General features: G+C 34.0%; 2 protein-coding genes across 4 annotated transcripts; one reads left to right on the forward strand and one right to left on the reverse strand.

The window, feature by feature from the left end:
- The first annotated feature begins 5203 nt into the window (after positions 1 to 5203).
- LOC145132254 (phospholipase A(1) LCAT3-like) lies at positions 5204 to 8779 on the forward strand. 2 transcript variants are annotated; one of them, XR_013717960.1, is made up of 10 exons: positions 5204 to 5570; positions 5907 to 5998; positions 6135 to 6262; positions 6372 to 6507; positions 6630 to 6782; positions 6890 to 7069; positions 7167 to 7324; positions 8074 to 8209; positions 8325 to 8378; positions 8492 to 8546. XR_013717960.1 is itself a non-coding variant. In XM_079066970.1 (10 exons), exons 1-10 carry the CDS (start codon positions 5354 to 5356, stop codon positions 8663 to 8665), a joined length of 1347 nt encoding a protein of 448 aa, XP_078923096.1. In that variant the 5' UTR covers positions 5207 to 5353; the 3' UTR covers positions 8666 to 8779. The 2 variants fall into 2 exon arrangements, 1 of the variants encoding a protein (XP_078923096.1); XM_079066970.1 differs by having other exon boundaries at positions 5207 to 5570; positions 8074 to 8128; positions 8492 to 8779.
- A 3004-nt stretch (positions 8780 to 11783) lies between these two features.
- Positions 11784 to 14265, reverse strand: LOC145133570 (uncharacterized). Of its 2 annotated transcripts, none has more exons than XM_079068501.1 (3): positions 13470 to 14265; positions 12932 to 13398; positions 11784 to 12861 (listed from the first exon to the last, which is right to left on the reverse strand). In XM_079068501.1, exon 3 carries the CDS (start codon positions 12594 to 12596, stop codon positions 11937 to 11939), a length of 660 nt encoding a protein of 219 aa, XP_078924627.1. In that variant the 5' UTR covers positions 12597 to 12861; positions 12932 to 13398; positions 13470 to 14265; the 3' UTR covers positions 11784 to 11936. Both variants share the same exon structure in this region, with proteins under 2 accessions (XP_078924627.1, XP_078924628.1).
- Between the last annotated feature and the right edge of the window lie 1004 nt (positions 14266 to 15269).

Genomic DNA, 15269 nt, shown 5'->3' on the forward strand with positions numbered 1-15269 from the left:
CTAGTGTGTAATAGTATTACCCAATAGATAATGGTATTATCCAATGGGTAATAGTTTTATCTAATGTGCAAACACAAAGTTTTAATCTTTCAAAGTTAGACTTTTGGTAAAAATGTTGGTTTGCGGTTATCCAATGTGTAATAGTATTATACAATGGGTAAAGGTATTATCCATCATAAAATAGATCTAAACTGAGAAAATTATGCATATGAAGGAACGAAACTTGTGTACTTCCATTGAAAATATAAATGTATGTATATATTTTGATAAGTAGAGCATAAACATGTATGATGTAGTATTACCCAAAGGTTAAAAGTTTCATCCAACATATATTAGATCTAGACTTAGAAATCTTATCTAACATGCATATAAGAGAGTAAAACTTGTATACTTCATTTGAAAATACTAATATGTGTAAATATACTCTTATAAATAGGATATAATCTTGTATAATGTAGTATTATCCAAATGTTAAAAGTTTTATCCAGCATATATTAGATCTATGACCTTTGTGTAAAGTCATTGTCCAAAATGTAGTTTGTTAGCATGGCATGTAACCTCCCCCGGAAGTGTAAAATGAGTGAAAACTAGTAGAAAATGGGGTATGAACTCACTTGTTGTGTTATTGTCCAAAGGTTAAACGAACTTGAAGATGGTGGTTCTTGGCTTGGATCTCCGTGTTCTTGAGCCTTCCTTCCAAGGTTTTGAGTTGTGTGTGTTGTATAAACAAGAGATTTAGCTTGAGATGAAGAAATTTGGAGAGTGATGGTGGTGATGCAATTCTCGGCCAAGAAGAAAAAGAAGAGAAAGTGAGAGAGTTTTGCTTTGTTTCATCTTGAATGGAGAAGAGAAAGAGTGGAAATGGAGGGGTATTTAAAGGGCAGAATGTCCTAGGGTCTGTAGGTCATGGGATGGCTGAATTTTAGAGTTATGGGTGAGATCTTTAAGGTATAGGAAAGAGGTTATTTTATTTAAAGGTGTAAGTAAACACCATGATGTTGTCTAGTAATGCCTTTAGCATTATTTTAATGGGTTGACTTTTATTTTATAATAAAATGCGGGTGGTTAGTTATATATATATATATATATATATATATATATATATATATATATATATATATATATTCAACTATTATTCTATTTTATACACATATATGAGTTAAGGCGGCGTTTTGATAAAGCTTGGCGGCAGGTACAAGCCTTGGAGTCATGGCGCGCCATGGTGGAGCCATGACGAGCTTTTTAGAACCTTGCTTAGGAGTGATATAGAGCAACAAGGGGACCTTGTTGTGCCATCTGCTGAAGAATTACGCTAAGAAGGATGATGTTGCGCCAAGGGCACTCCTTCTTGCACCAAGATACTCCCTCTTGCGTCATGAGGTACTCTTATTGTTCCATGGAGTATGTTGTTGCGCTAAGCATGGCCTTGTTGTGTCATGCATGTTGTTGTTGTGCTAAGATGGTGATGTCGCTCCAACCTAGAAGTTCTTGCGCCATACTTGATGCATGTTGCGCCTTCCTTGCACATGTTGCGCCATCATGGTGCAAGATGGGCCATTTTGGTTCCTTGATGAGCCATGGTATCCCTGATAAGCCAAGTATGCTATGAAGTCCTCTATGATGCTCAAGATCATTCAAGGATGCTCAGAAGTTGGTATTGCTCGAGAATTACACCATGTTGTGCCACCATGATGGATGTTGGACCATTAGTGTTCATGATACGCCACCTATGCATCATGATGCTCCACTATGGTCAAGGTGGTCCATCATGTGTATTGTTGATGCTCATTACTTGCATGACATGGAAGAATGTTCCAGAAGATGTTGCATGGCATGATATGATTGGTTGTCACATTTCATGGGCCTATGGGCCAATGGGCTTGGTCCATTAGGGTTTTAGGTATGATCCCTCAAGTATAAATCGACTAATATCTCCATTATTATGGGTGTGCATAAATTTCAAGAGAGTAATCATTGTGAGGTTGAGAGCACTCATTTGGAGCAGTTAGTAAGCAAGAGATATTCTTTTGTTTTAAGAGCTCAAGGGAGGTGTAATCTTGTGTGTGATTGTAATTGTTCTTGGAAGTTAATAAAATTCTCTCTCTCTCTCTCTCTCTCTCTCTCTCTCTTGTTCTCCCGTGGATGTAGGTCACCTTGACCGAACCATGTTAAATATTGTGTTCAATTGATTACTTTTTCAGAAGTTTTATTTCCGCAAGGTCACCTAAGTTTGTTTTGTTTTTGTTTGAAGTGCTTAACTTGTTTTGTTGTCACTCAACATAATGAAGGTTGTACAAATGATGGCTGCCATGGGTATAAATAGAGGCTTTATCTTTAATTGTGAGGCATCCCAAATTGAGAGAGTTTAAGTAAAACACTTAGAGTGAGAGTGTTAGATAGTGGGTTGGGTTTTTATAATAGTTGAATGTGAGAGTTGCTCCTTTTATTGTAATTCTTATTTTTTTGAATATAAGAGTTTTCCAATTTCGACAAGTTCATGGATAAAGTGGTAAAAGTATATTGATTATTTCTATATTTTGTCCTCTTTAGTGTTTTATTACTGTGATTTATTGATGTAACTAGGTGTGAAACTCGTGTATTACACGGGTTGATTAAAAAAATTATATATGAAGATATAAATTTTAAATATTTTTTTAAAGAAAACATTAAATATTAAAGTGTAAACATTAAGTATTTTTTAAAATAAACTTTCAAAATATATATACAAACAAAATGATGAATAAATAAATAATTCAATTTATATTAATAAAACAAACTACAGAAAAATAATTATATTTTGATCATATAACATTTTTTTTAGTTTCTCAATAAAAAACAACAAAGTTTGACTATTTTTTTTATATAGACCATTTTGTCTAAAATGACAATGAACTTTAAAAGAAACATGTCAGTTTTGAATTAAATATATTGAAAGAAAATATTAAAATTTGAAAATATAAGGAAACAAATTAACGACACATTAATTATTTTCTATAACCTAAAAATTAGATAATTAAGAAAATCAAAAACTACCACAAAATGACAAGTGAAAATTAATTTATAAGAATTAACCACAAAATTATATGTGTCCAAATGCATAAGAAATTGACAAGTGTCAAAAAGTTCTTTATTTATTATGACGATTTTATATTAAGTTAACAATAATAGAAATAAAGTTGTATTAACATTTATACATATAAAAAAAATAAGGGAGAATTTCGTATATGCCCTTCCTAAAAAGCTAAATATCGTATTTGTCCGGCCTAAACTTCAAATATCGTATTTACCCTTCCTAATGTTTTTTATTATCATATATACCCAAATCTATTTTTTTGGTAATTTTTATTGATTTATAATTGTTTTTCATAATATTAAATCATTATAACTAAAATACAATTTGAATGGACAATATTGCCCCTGCTTGCTAACGCCTAACAGATAAGGTTTTCTCCCCATATCACGATCGAACCTTCCCTGCCTATACTTCCGATCTTTGCTTCCGATCATTCATTTGTTGTCGCGCGCGCACACACACACATCAGGTAAACCTGTTGTAGTTCCAATCGTAGCTGTCTTCACCTGTTATTGCATCACGTTCACGCATCATATGTTTGAAGTTAATCACGATTGAGGTTGTTGCTGTCTAATACTTCCGATCGCTGCTTCCCCCGTGTCACACACACTCACGTGACTAAATTACCCCTTGGAAATAAACTACGCAGGCTCACCATTCACCAAATTTGTAGGATTGAAGTCATATCTCGAGCAAAGATTTCAAAACAGGTTGCAGTTATTATTATTATTATTATTATTATTATTATTATTATTATTATTATTATTATTATTATTATTATTATTATTGTTCCTCTTTTTATGTTGTTTTATATGAGGGATTGATCTTGATCATTCTGTATATTCTCACCTTCAGGGTGGCGATGGGTTTGCTGTTTGTAGATTAGTAGGTGAAGTTGAAGGTAGACATCAGGAACTGCTAACAGAAGCACAGTTGGCAGCTGCAGCTGAAGAAAAAGAAGCTCATTCATTTGAAATTAACCCCGATCAGGTATAGTATATGATACGTAGTATCAGTTTCTGATGAATTGAAGTTCATCTTATTTTATATCAATCACTTAAAATGGTTTTTAAAATTAATGTATCCTTGATTGAAGAAAATTAATTACTTGACAGGTTGAGCATCTGATTGATTTTTGGGGGAATCTTTGTAGCTGGTAATTAAGGATTTTCAGCATACTGTACCTAAGAGCTTTCAATCAGGTTTAGAATATGTTAGTCTTTTTGAGTTCTTGTTGAACAAATCAAACAACAATATAATCGAAATTGAGGAAAGGGAATGGAATCACATATTATTTACCTGATGTGTGTGTGCGCGCGGACAACAGGGGAAACATCGATCGATTGTAAGCAACGATCGGAAGTATAGGCAGGGAAGGTTCGATCGTGATATGGGGAGAAAACCTTATTTGTCAGGCGTTAGCAAGCAGGGGCAATATTGTCCATTCAAATTGTATTTTAATTATAATGATTTAATATTATGAAAAACAATTATAAATCAATAAAAATTACCAAAAAAATAGATTTGGTTATATATGATATTAAAAAACATTAGGAAGGGTAAATACGATATTTGAAGTTTAGGCCGGGCAAATACGATATTTAGCTGTTTAGAAAGGGCATATAGAAAATTCTCCCAAAAAATAAAGTATTCACACATTGCTTTGAGTATGAATCTTTCATTTGAAAGAAAACCAAATTCTGAGACATTTAAAGTTACCTTTGATTATTAAGAAATATGATTGAAAAGCATAAACGTGTTGAACGATTATAACAATTTAATCGCTATAAAAAATGGATGCGATAGATGGACGATAAAAAATAAAAAAAATAATAAAAATAAAAATAAAAAAAGGTTATGTTTTCTTTATTTTGTGAGTGTTTTAAAATTTAAAGAAAGAAACAGAGTATGATAAGGAATTGAATAAAGTAAGAGTATACTATTAATTTTTACATTTAAACGAAAAAGATGGAAAACGGTAAAAATGTAGCAAATACGTTTAATTTTAAGATATAGTATGAGTTTTCAGTATGGGGAAAGTATAAAAGGAGGGTGAAGAAGACGTATATCGATGAATCCAGAAGAATATTAAAACCGAATATTATATTAGGATTAAATTATAATACTTATCGCAAATCTTCCGGCTACAATTTCCGACTTTCCTTTCTTTTCTTGATCAACTGTATATAATAAATAATCTAAATTACTACTTCTCTAGAAACTCCAACTATTCACGGAACGTGGTACACTTCGAGAAGGAGGAGGAGGAAGAATTAAGAAATGGTGGGTGGAAAACGGTGGTGCTTCGGTAATCAGAGCTCCGGTGACGATGTGGCTGATTTTGACCCGATACTTCTGGTGAGTGGCATAGGCGGGACTATTCTTAATTCGAAGCTAAAGAGCTGCTTCGGGCTCACGACCCGTATTTGGGTCCGTATCCTTCTTGCTGATATGGAGTTCCGAAAGAGAGCCTGGTCCCTCTATAATCCCGACACTGGTTCATTCTCTTTCTCGATAAAATCTTTTTTTATTATATACTGTAATATATATAATGGCCTTAATTTGTCAAACGTTTCATAAGCTATACTATCAAGATGGTATCTTTGTCTGTTAATTGCATGGTGGTACATTTGCGTCTTAATGGATTGTTTATGGGTTCTTTATATGTTATGGGGGATGGATAGATAGCTCGCAGGTGAATTGTTACTTATTTCATAACAACAGATGCATATATGGCTGTATTGGTCAAATAAAATTAGTTATGCTAATCAAGATATAGCGATGAAATTTGTAAATATTAAGTTTGGAAATTCTGTTCGTCTTGGATTTTCAGGCTACACGGAAGCATTGGATGATCGTTCTGATATTGTGGTTCCGCAAGATGATTATGGGCTTTATGCTATCGATATTTTGGATCCCTCATTGGTACTTAAGTCTAGTAGCATGATAAAGAAGAGAACTTGTTTTTTAATCTTATTCATTCTTTCTTTTATCAAATGCATACAAGAATAAGTACTGCCTTGTATAGTAATATAAATTCTCGTATATTTTGGCTTTTCAGTTGATAAAATGTTTACAAGTGACGGACGTATACTACTTTCATGACATGATTGATATGCTTATTAAGTGTGGATACAAGAAAGGAACCACATTGTTTGGATATGGATATGACTTCCGCCAAAGTAATAGGTACGTACATATATAATTTTACCTTTTAGTAGTAGTAACTGAACGTTTCAAAAAATTCAAAATAAAACAACAAGCATGGCAGTGACCGAGTGTCATGTATTGTTGGCAGAACTGACCAGGCAATGGATGGTCTTAAGGAAAAGCTAGAGACTGCATATAAAGCTTCAGGGGGTAGAAAAGTCAACCTTATATCACACTCCATGGGTGGGTTGCTAGTATCATGTTTCATATCACTCCATTCTGATGTATGAAAATAAACCCAATTAATGACATGTTTATTAATTAATTACTTGTTCATTAGACATATATGATATGTGATGAATTAATATATCCCATGACATGTGATCCACTTGCTATATATATATAGGTATTTTCCAAGTATGTGAATAAGTGGATAAGTATTGCAACCCCTTTCCAAGGTGCACCCGGATACATCAATGATTCTCTCTTAACCGGGTTACAGTTTGTTGAGGGACTTGAAAGCTACTTCTTTGTGTCTAGGTGGTCAATGCATCAACTAGTAATGTTTTATGACATTCATCTGTTGTTAAAGTATCATTACAATTGAAACAAAAAATTAGCTTAAAAAAATGAAGGCGATTCAGTTCTCTCCTTTTGTGTTTTCAGTTGGTGGAATGCCCATCAATATATGAAATGCTTCCTAATCCTGAGTTTCAATGGAAAAAACAACCTGAAATTGTGGTTTGGAGAAACCGTTCAGAAAATGGACAAGATTCAGCCAGACTGGAAACTTATGACCCATTTGGTTGTGTGGGGCTGTTTGAAGAAGCATTGAAGGACAATGAGGTAATTTATATATGTCCCAAAAACGAGTCAACATATGACTTTTGCATGCATGTCATGTGAGTGATTAATCTAAACTTCAGTTATTCAACTATGACAGATAGAGTACAACAAGAAGACAATACCTTTGCCATTCAATTTGTCCATCTACAAATGGGCAGCCACTACACGCAAGATGCTAAACAGTGTGCAGCTCCCCGAAGGGATTGATTTTTATAACATTTATGGAACATCATTGGATACCCCTTTCGATGTTTGGTAGGTTATGAAGTCGTTAAACGTTTACCTAAGCAACAATGTTTCTTTTTTTTACCCTACAATGTTTCCTTTTTTTTTAAAAAAAATAATAATAAGAAAAGCACAGCCTATTACAGGCATCTTACTGGGAAAAATTAACCCATATTAAATTCTTGACCATTTAAATTTAAATTCCCATTTTTTTAATCCATACGGAAAAAACCGTATATTAAATGTTTTGGAATGCACAACTTATTATAGACATCGTATTGAAAATTCCCTTAAGAAAATGCAATTAGACGGTTTCAAATAATGGGAGATATAAAACAGTCAGAGAATTTAATATAGGGGTTTTTCAATAAAATGCCTATAATATACAGGTTAAGTTTTCCTGACATTTGCCCTTTTTTTAAAGAATTTATGTGACAATGCTTCACTTTTGAAAGTTTGGGCAACTGGCACAGGTCATGCAATCACGTTTTAACCGGTTAAAAAGCAGGTTACACTTGAGTTGTTATATATTTTCAACTTATATAGAATGAAATGTGCTTGTGTCTAAAAAAACACTTTTGTTGTATAAATTGGGAAAAAGGTGAAACTCCACTACATAAACAAGCATTTAAACCCTTTTTTGTATTGGACTTGTAATTTTTTAGCACTACGCTCCATTCCTTTTATCACACTATAAAACTACTAGATCCATGATTATGATGTATACTGTGCTTTGTGATTGATAACTTTTTTGTGCTCAAATGAATACTATTTTGCAGTTATGGTTCGGAAACTGATCCAATTAATGATCCATCTGAGATATGCCACTCATTGGTAAGTAGTCCAAATCCTTCAATCAACCATCTGACATATGTTGTGTACTTGCCCCTACATGCTTGCACCAGCAGTTAAAAGGTAAGAATCCGTAAGTGAGGTCTCATGTTCAAGTCTGGCCTTCACCTTCTTTCTCCTGGAACATTTTTATCTAAATTTTTAACATGAATGCTCATTTTCTTTTTACCTTTTGCAGCCTGAATACTCTTATGTGGATGGAGATGCAACAGTTCCCGCTGAGTCAGCAATGGTACTATTCCTACCTTATGTCATATGTAATGTGTGTATTTGCCTGACATTTAACAAATGCAACCAAAAGATTGTGATTTGTGTCATCAACTGAACTATGGTTTATATGAACAGGCAGATGGATTTCCAGCAATAGAAAGGGTGGGAATTCCTTGTGCTCATAGGACACTATTAAGAGATGAAACTGTATTTGAATACATACGCAAGTGGTTGGGAATCGAAGAACAGAGCAACACTACACGTGTTGGTGTTAAGACCTCCAAAGTTGTTGATGTTGATTTGGCTTGAGGCTTGTGTAGTGGCTTTTGGTTGATCATGATAGTTGTTACGTTGTATCTTAGCAATTCATGATGCCAAGTTATAATTGCCATTGTTGATGAATAAGAGGTCACTTCAAAGTTATTCTTGTGGTCATAACATTGTACTTTGGTGGACTTATTTCTCCACTTCGTATAAATACAATCTATATTCTATAACAAAGTACAAAAAAGATTGGTAATTGGTAAACGGCATTCATGGGTGTTTCACCACTAATATGGGGAGATCAGAGCAAGTTATGTCATGTCTATGCTTCAACTCGATAACTCACTTATAAAATTTTCACATACTTAATTATTGCCGACACAAACATGCATGGATGAAAACAAAGTAGCAATTTGCACTGGTTGAAAATCTAATTTGCTTCTTTTGTGTAATGGCTAAGAGCAGAATTCTGCTAGGTGGTGAAGATGAAATGAGTTTGGTAAAGATAAATCACGAGTCATAATAGGTCGACCATGTTATAAAATATTTGACATATTTTTTTGTCAAATACTTAATGACTAATGTATTAAATATGCTAACAAAAGTATATGTACGTATTAAAGCTATAATTTAACTTTTTTTGAATAAAGTGATTTGAACATATGGTGTTCAATCTATTTAACTTGTTTACTAATTAATGACAATCTGCAATAAACATAACTAAACTAATCGATAATGCACTTAGCAAAATATAAAACTACTTGGCATGAGCATAATGATAGTGTTATTGAGCAAGAGCTACTCTAAACATTCCCATGAAGAGTTCATTAGGAAAGTGTTATATAAGTTCAGTATGAAGGATGTAAAGGCCAAAAATACACCTTTGTGAACTCATATGGTTGAAGAACTTCCTATAAAATTTATGCATGAAACAAGAAAAATGTGCTCTTCATTATGACAACTAGACTGTAGACCATCTAACGAAGAAACCGATGTTTCACAATAGGAAAAAAAAACACTCATTTAGATGAAACGTCACTTTATTATGGAATAAATAAATGATGGTATGTTATCTTTGAAAAAGATCACTCGTATGAAAAATCGAGTAAAGGTATGGACAATAGATAATAGTAGAAGATTTACATGGCTTCAATTTTATTTAATTTTTCAATTTTGACACCCATAACGTGACGTCATCAAAAAAATTATTTCATCATCTCATGTCAGCACCACGTCATTAAAGACCTACACGCAAACATTGAAACAAATTGAAAAATATAGTGCTAAATTTACTATTTTTAAAAACTTAATATCTTAATTGTAAACAAAATAAAACTGTTCAAATTCAAAAATATATATATATATGTAATATCTTCTATGCAATTAACCGTAAGTTAAATAACTCGTCTAATCCTCCCTAATAAATGAAAATAATTTTGTCACATGTCACCCTCTCATTAATTTGGACACATATCATTTTTTGGTATTTTTGATTAAATGTTTTTTCCATTTGTCATTTTTCTCATTTTTTTTATATTTTCTTAACTAACACGTCATATTTACACCTCAATTAATAATTGTCTTAATTAAAAATAACCAATAAATTACAATATTACTCATATAGTATTTAATATGTTTCATTTTAGATTTTAAATTTCAAATCTAAAATTTCAAATTTAAATAAATTTTTGTTTAAACTTTTATATTTAATTTTTTGTTTTATCAAACCCGTATAAGATACGGGTATCACACCTAGTTTCAGTAATTCTCGTTCCCGAGTTCACCGTAACGAGAGAAAATAAAAGAAATTGGTGTTCCCGAGTTTCATTAAAGGGAGGAAGTGGAGGGAAATGAATGATCACTTTCCCTCCTAATTTTCCTTCCGATTTGGAAAGATTTGGAAAGAAAGAACAAAATGATTCATTTTTCTTCCACTTCTCTCCAAGGGAACACAAAAAAAAATGTTTTTCCTTTATTTCTCTTTCTTTTTTTTTCTTTTCTTTACTCTTTTTTTTTTCTTTTGATAAACTCGGGAACCGGGTAAAGGCCCTGTATTAGATTATGTTACCATGATAAAATAAAGGGATAATGACTTAAAAGGGTAACATATTATTGGTTTTGTACACATTTAATCCCTGACTTTTTTTTGTCCACATTTTACCCTTGAACTTGTTGTTGTGTATAGATTAAGTCCTTATTACCGGTTGATGTCATATTTGCTGACATGGCTGCCTATGTGGACACTCATTAAAAGTAAACACTCCTACGTGGATCATCTCTGAGTTCCATTGATTATAATACGATGCCTAGCCCTAACTTGAATCAAAAAACATTTCGAACCCATACCCAAAATCGAAGAAGAAGATGTCGACTCCCAGTTCATCTGGATCCATTGCAAAGAAAGAGGTGCTTTGTGATTGTCGACTCCCAGTTCGAATATGCACATCCAAGACTAAAGACAACCCTAACAAAAAGTTCAAAGTTTGCCCCAATTCTCTGGTATGTCGATCTTGATTTCCCTCTGTACTTTTGATTTTCCTTCTAATAAATAAAGATTTTGAGCTTCTTACCATCTTTATATTTGATTTCGAAGAAACCAAGTAAGAAGTGTAAGTATTGGGAATGGATTGATGAACCTGTGACTGGGAATCCAGATTTAGAACAAGAACTTGAAGCAGTTAAAGAGGATGTTGCATGTTTGAAGAAAGAAGTTCAAGAGCTAAAGAATAAAGCACATAGTTATAGGGTAGCAATCAGTTGTAATATTATCTGAAAACAGTTGAATAGAGTTTGGTATAATGTATTGAATTGTGGTAGTTTGAATGTAGGGATTGAATGGTTTATATGTAATGTATTGAATGGTTTGTATTGAATGTATTGAATGGAGTTTGCATATTGAATGAAGTGTTACATGGTACACATTTGATTGTAATTTACATTGAATTTGGCTGCAATTTCAACAACCAAAAGACAAGGACAATGATAATTGAATTTGTCTGCAATTTCAACAACCAAAAGACAAGGACATTGATAGAAACAAATATGATTCCCAGTAGACAATTGACATATGATTCCCATTATAACCTTCTTAATAAACTAATGCATTAATACCAATAAAGATTGAAAAAGACAAAACACAATTGACATAGGATACCATATCCGATTCCATTACTTAAAGGCCATCAAAAGTTGACAGGTTACAAGCAAGGGCAGTATTGTTAATTACATCAAAAGTTGGCCCAATTAACAAAAGAAATTCACCATACATAGTGTACTATTACATACTTCCAAAGCAAAAGAAAACAAGTAACCCTAATCACTCTAAAGTAACTGGGTTGTCCTCAGTCACTCCTTTGCCATCCTTTCGAAAAACCTGCTTCCTGATTTGTATCTTGTTGATTCTCTCTGAAGGCTTCCTTGCTCTAACACCAAGGCTCTTAGGCACTCTAACACCAAGATTCACAGGCACTTGGTTAACAGGTATTGGATTCACATGATATTGGTTGATAGGTACTTCATTCACAGGAACTTGATTCACAGGATCTTCATTCACATGCTCTTTATTCACAGGGACATTCTCTTGAATGACAGGCTCTTGATTCACAGGGACATGCTCTTGAATGACAAGCTCTTGATTTACAGGGAAATGCTCTTCAGTCAAAGGATCTTGATTGACATGTGTTGGAGCACTTGGAGCTGGAGTGCTTGGATCTGCTTGTGAAGGACAATTTTTTGCATTAATCTTCTTTCTTGCTTTACTTGGACCTGCTTCAGAAGGACCCCTCATTGGACATGTAGCTTTGTTGTGTCCAGTTTCATTACCAATTGTGCATCTGTGTTGAACACCTGCCCTGCTTATAATATGCCTTGTATTCCCACTAAGTTCATTTTCTGCTTGGTCTCTTTTTCTTTTCACACATGGCCTACCAGGTAACCTCCTCCTAATTGGAGGTAGTATCTGGCGAACATCAGGCATGTGGGGCCACAAGGAACTATCATTCAGGGGATGTATGGTGTACTCATAGGCCCTAAGAAATGCAGATTTAGTAAACCACTCTGCAACATATTCCTCTGAATCAAGATTCAAAGAAGATATGGCACATATGGCATGTACACAAGGAATTCATGTCAATTGCCAACCTCTGCATCCACATTCTCTCTTCTCCAAGTCAACACCATACCTTTCATTACATTGCACAACTTCAAACTGTTTGTATCCACTAACATATGGTGCCTAGAATCTGTCAATACAAAAAGTTAGTTATCAATTGCATGTACAAAAAGTAAGTAAAAGTGTTTGTAACAACTAACCTTCTCAACTTCTTTAATTCACCAAGCTTCCTTCTGATATTTGGACAGATTGCTAAATTCCAGCCCAATCCTTTCCCTTTCTGCATGTACAATCTCTCCATCACAAATACCCTTATGTCCTCCAACATAGTGATCAATGGCTTCTTTCTAGCTTCTTCAATAGCAGCATTGAAGCTCTCAGAAACACCATTTTCCATTGCATCACATCCCATTCCCACCTTAAAAAAAGCCCTTGACCAACAGTTGGGGTCCCTTTTAATGAGATAATCATATGCCCCTACATCAAAGCTTTTGATCTCTTCCATTGCAAGTTCAAATTTTTGAATTGTAGTTGCCTTTACAGCCCTCCAATAAGGTTTAATGTAGCACTCACCCTTAAACTTTTTATGGAAGTTAGCAAGGATGTGCCTAGCACACAACCTATGCTCAACTTCTGGACATCTTTCTTTCACAGCCTCCATTATACCCTGCATTGATTTGGAATGTTAGTTTGTGTAAAAGGCAATTTTTGTAAAAGATAATTTGTGTATATATGTACCTTGTGTCCATCTGACATCAATGTGATTCCATTACCATGTCCCCCTTCATCTATGTCTTCCATTAGATTGTCCAAGAACCACTTCCATGTACTCTTGTTCTCAACATTTACTACTGCCCAGGCTATTGGGTATATGTTATTGTTGCCATCCCTGCCTACTGCTGAGAGGAGCTCACCTTTACATATGCCCTTCAGAAAACATCCATCTATCCCAATAACCTTCCTACACCCATCTAACCAGCCATCAACCACTCCTTTAAAACTCACATAAAACCTTTCAAACACCACAGTAGAATTACTTTGGGGCTGCACATACACTTCAACATGAGATCCTGGGTTGGCCCTTTTAATCTCAGCTCCATAATCCCATAACTTGGAATAATGATCCTTCAAATCACTAGGGGTGAGCAAAAACCGAACCGACTAAAGAAAAACCGACAAAACCGCAATAAACCGCAACCGAAAAACCGAAACCGATGCAAAAACCAATGGTGCTGATTTAATTTTTGCAAAAGCCAAAGGTCAACGGTTCGGTGTGGTTTATATCCAAAAAACCGGTCCACCAAAACCGAACCGCACCGCAAGCGTGTATAGTAATAAATCAATCAATGTATATTATATACATGCTATTTAAAATACTTATAAACGATAATATATTTATTATATGTTTATTTTGTGTTTTTGTAAGACTATATGGGGTGCAAAAGAAATGTTCTATTGTTAGCTAAACGTACTAATTGATTACATGTAATAAGCTTGTAACAAATTATGTCAAAATCAACCAACCTTCAATTATTAATTAGTTTTGAGTAGTCACAAGTTATATTTTAAGCGACTTACAGTTTTTTTTATGTATTTTTGTTTTGAGTTGAAAATGAATGATTTAAAAAAAAACAGCACAATAAAAACTTACATGCATATGGTTTTCAGTTCTTACAGTTTTAAAAAACCGCACCAAAAAATATAAAAAACTGTTTCAAATTCTAAACACGGTTTAAAACCGAAACCGCACCGATACAAACCGAAACCACATTTAAAAACCGGAAAACCGAACCATTGCAAAACCGCACCCAACGGTTTTAAGAATACAAAAACCGCACCATGCGGTTTGCGGTTCGGTTTGGCCTTAAAACCGCACCAAACCGCACCATGATCACCCCTACAAATCACCCTCAATTTCACACAATGCAAATCTTTTTTGCATTCCTACATTGTCCAACACTAACATTTATGTTGAATAACTTGGATACCATAGCTTTCATCTTCCTCAGACTCATTTTAGGGGACTCCAAAATATCAGTGACAAACTGTTTCCCTATCCACTTGTAGGTAACAATTAACCCAAGTTTGAATGTCCTTGAGCAACTATGGTCTTCTATGAGGGACTTTATTTGAAATGTTTGCTCATCTTTCATCCAGGAAGCCCACAGTCTAAAAGGGCATTGTGGTCTTTTTCCTTTACAACACTTTACAAGCAACCTATCCTTGTCATTTTTCTCATAATACAAGTCGTATCCATGTGCAACTGCATAGTTACTGAGAGATTACTTAAGTTCAGCAGGAGAAGAGAATCTCATACCTAGTTCAGGCTTCATCTTCCTCCATTCCTGAGTAGCATCATGCCTAGGGTAGACAGCTGGAAGTTCATTGCCTTCTTCATCTTCATCTGCAACAACTACTGGACATAACTTGTTCAAAAACTTATCATTATAGGTTCTTTTGAAGATTCTTTTGCTTGATGTAACAGATTCATCCTCTTCATGTTCACAGTTCTCATCATCTGCCAAAACAGAGTCGACA

This window comes from Lactuca virosa, chromosome 8 (genome assembly GCF_052849685.1).
Source record: "Lactuca virosa cultivar CGN04683 chromosome 8, Lactuca_virosa_CGN04683_v6, whole genome shotgun sequence".
Classification (NCBI taxonomy): domain Eukaryota; kingdom Viridiplantae; phylum Streptophyta; class Magnoliopsida; order Asterales; family Asteraceae; genus Lactuca; species Lactuca virosa.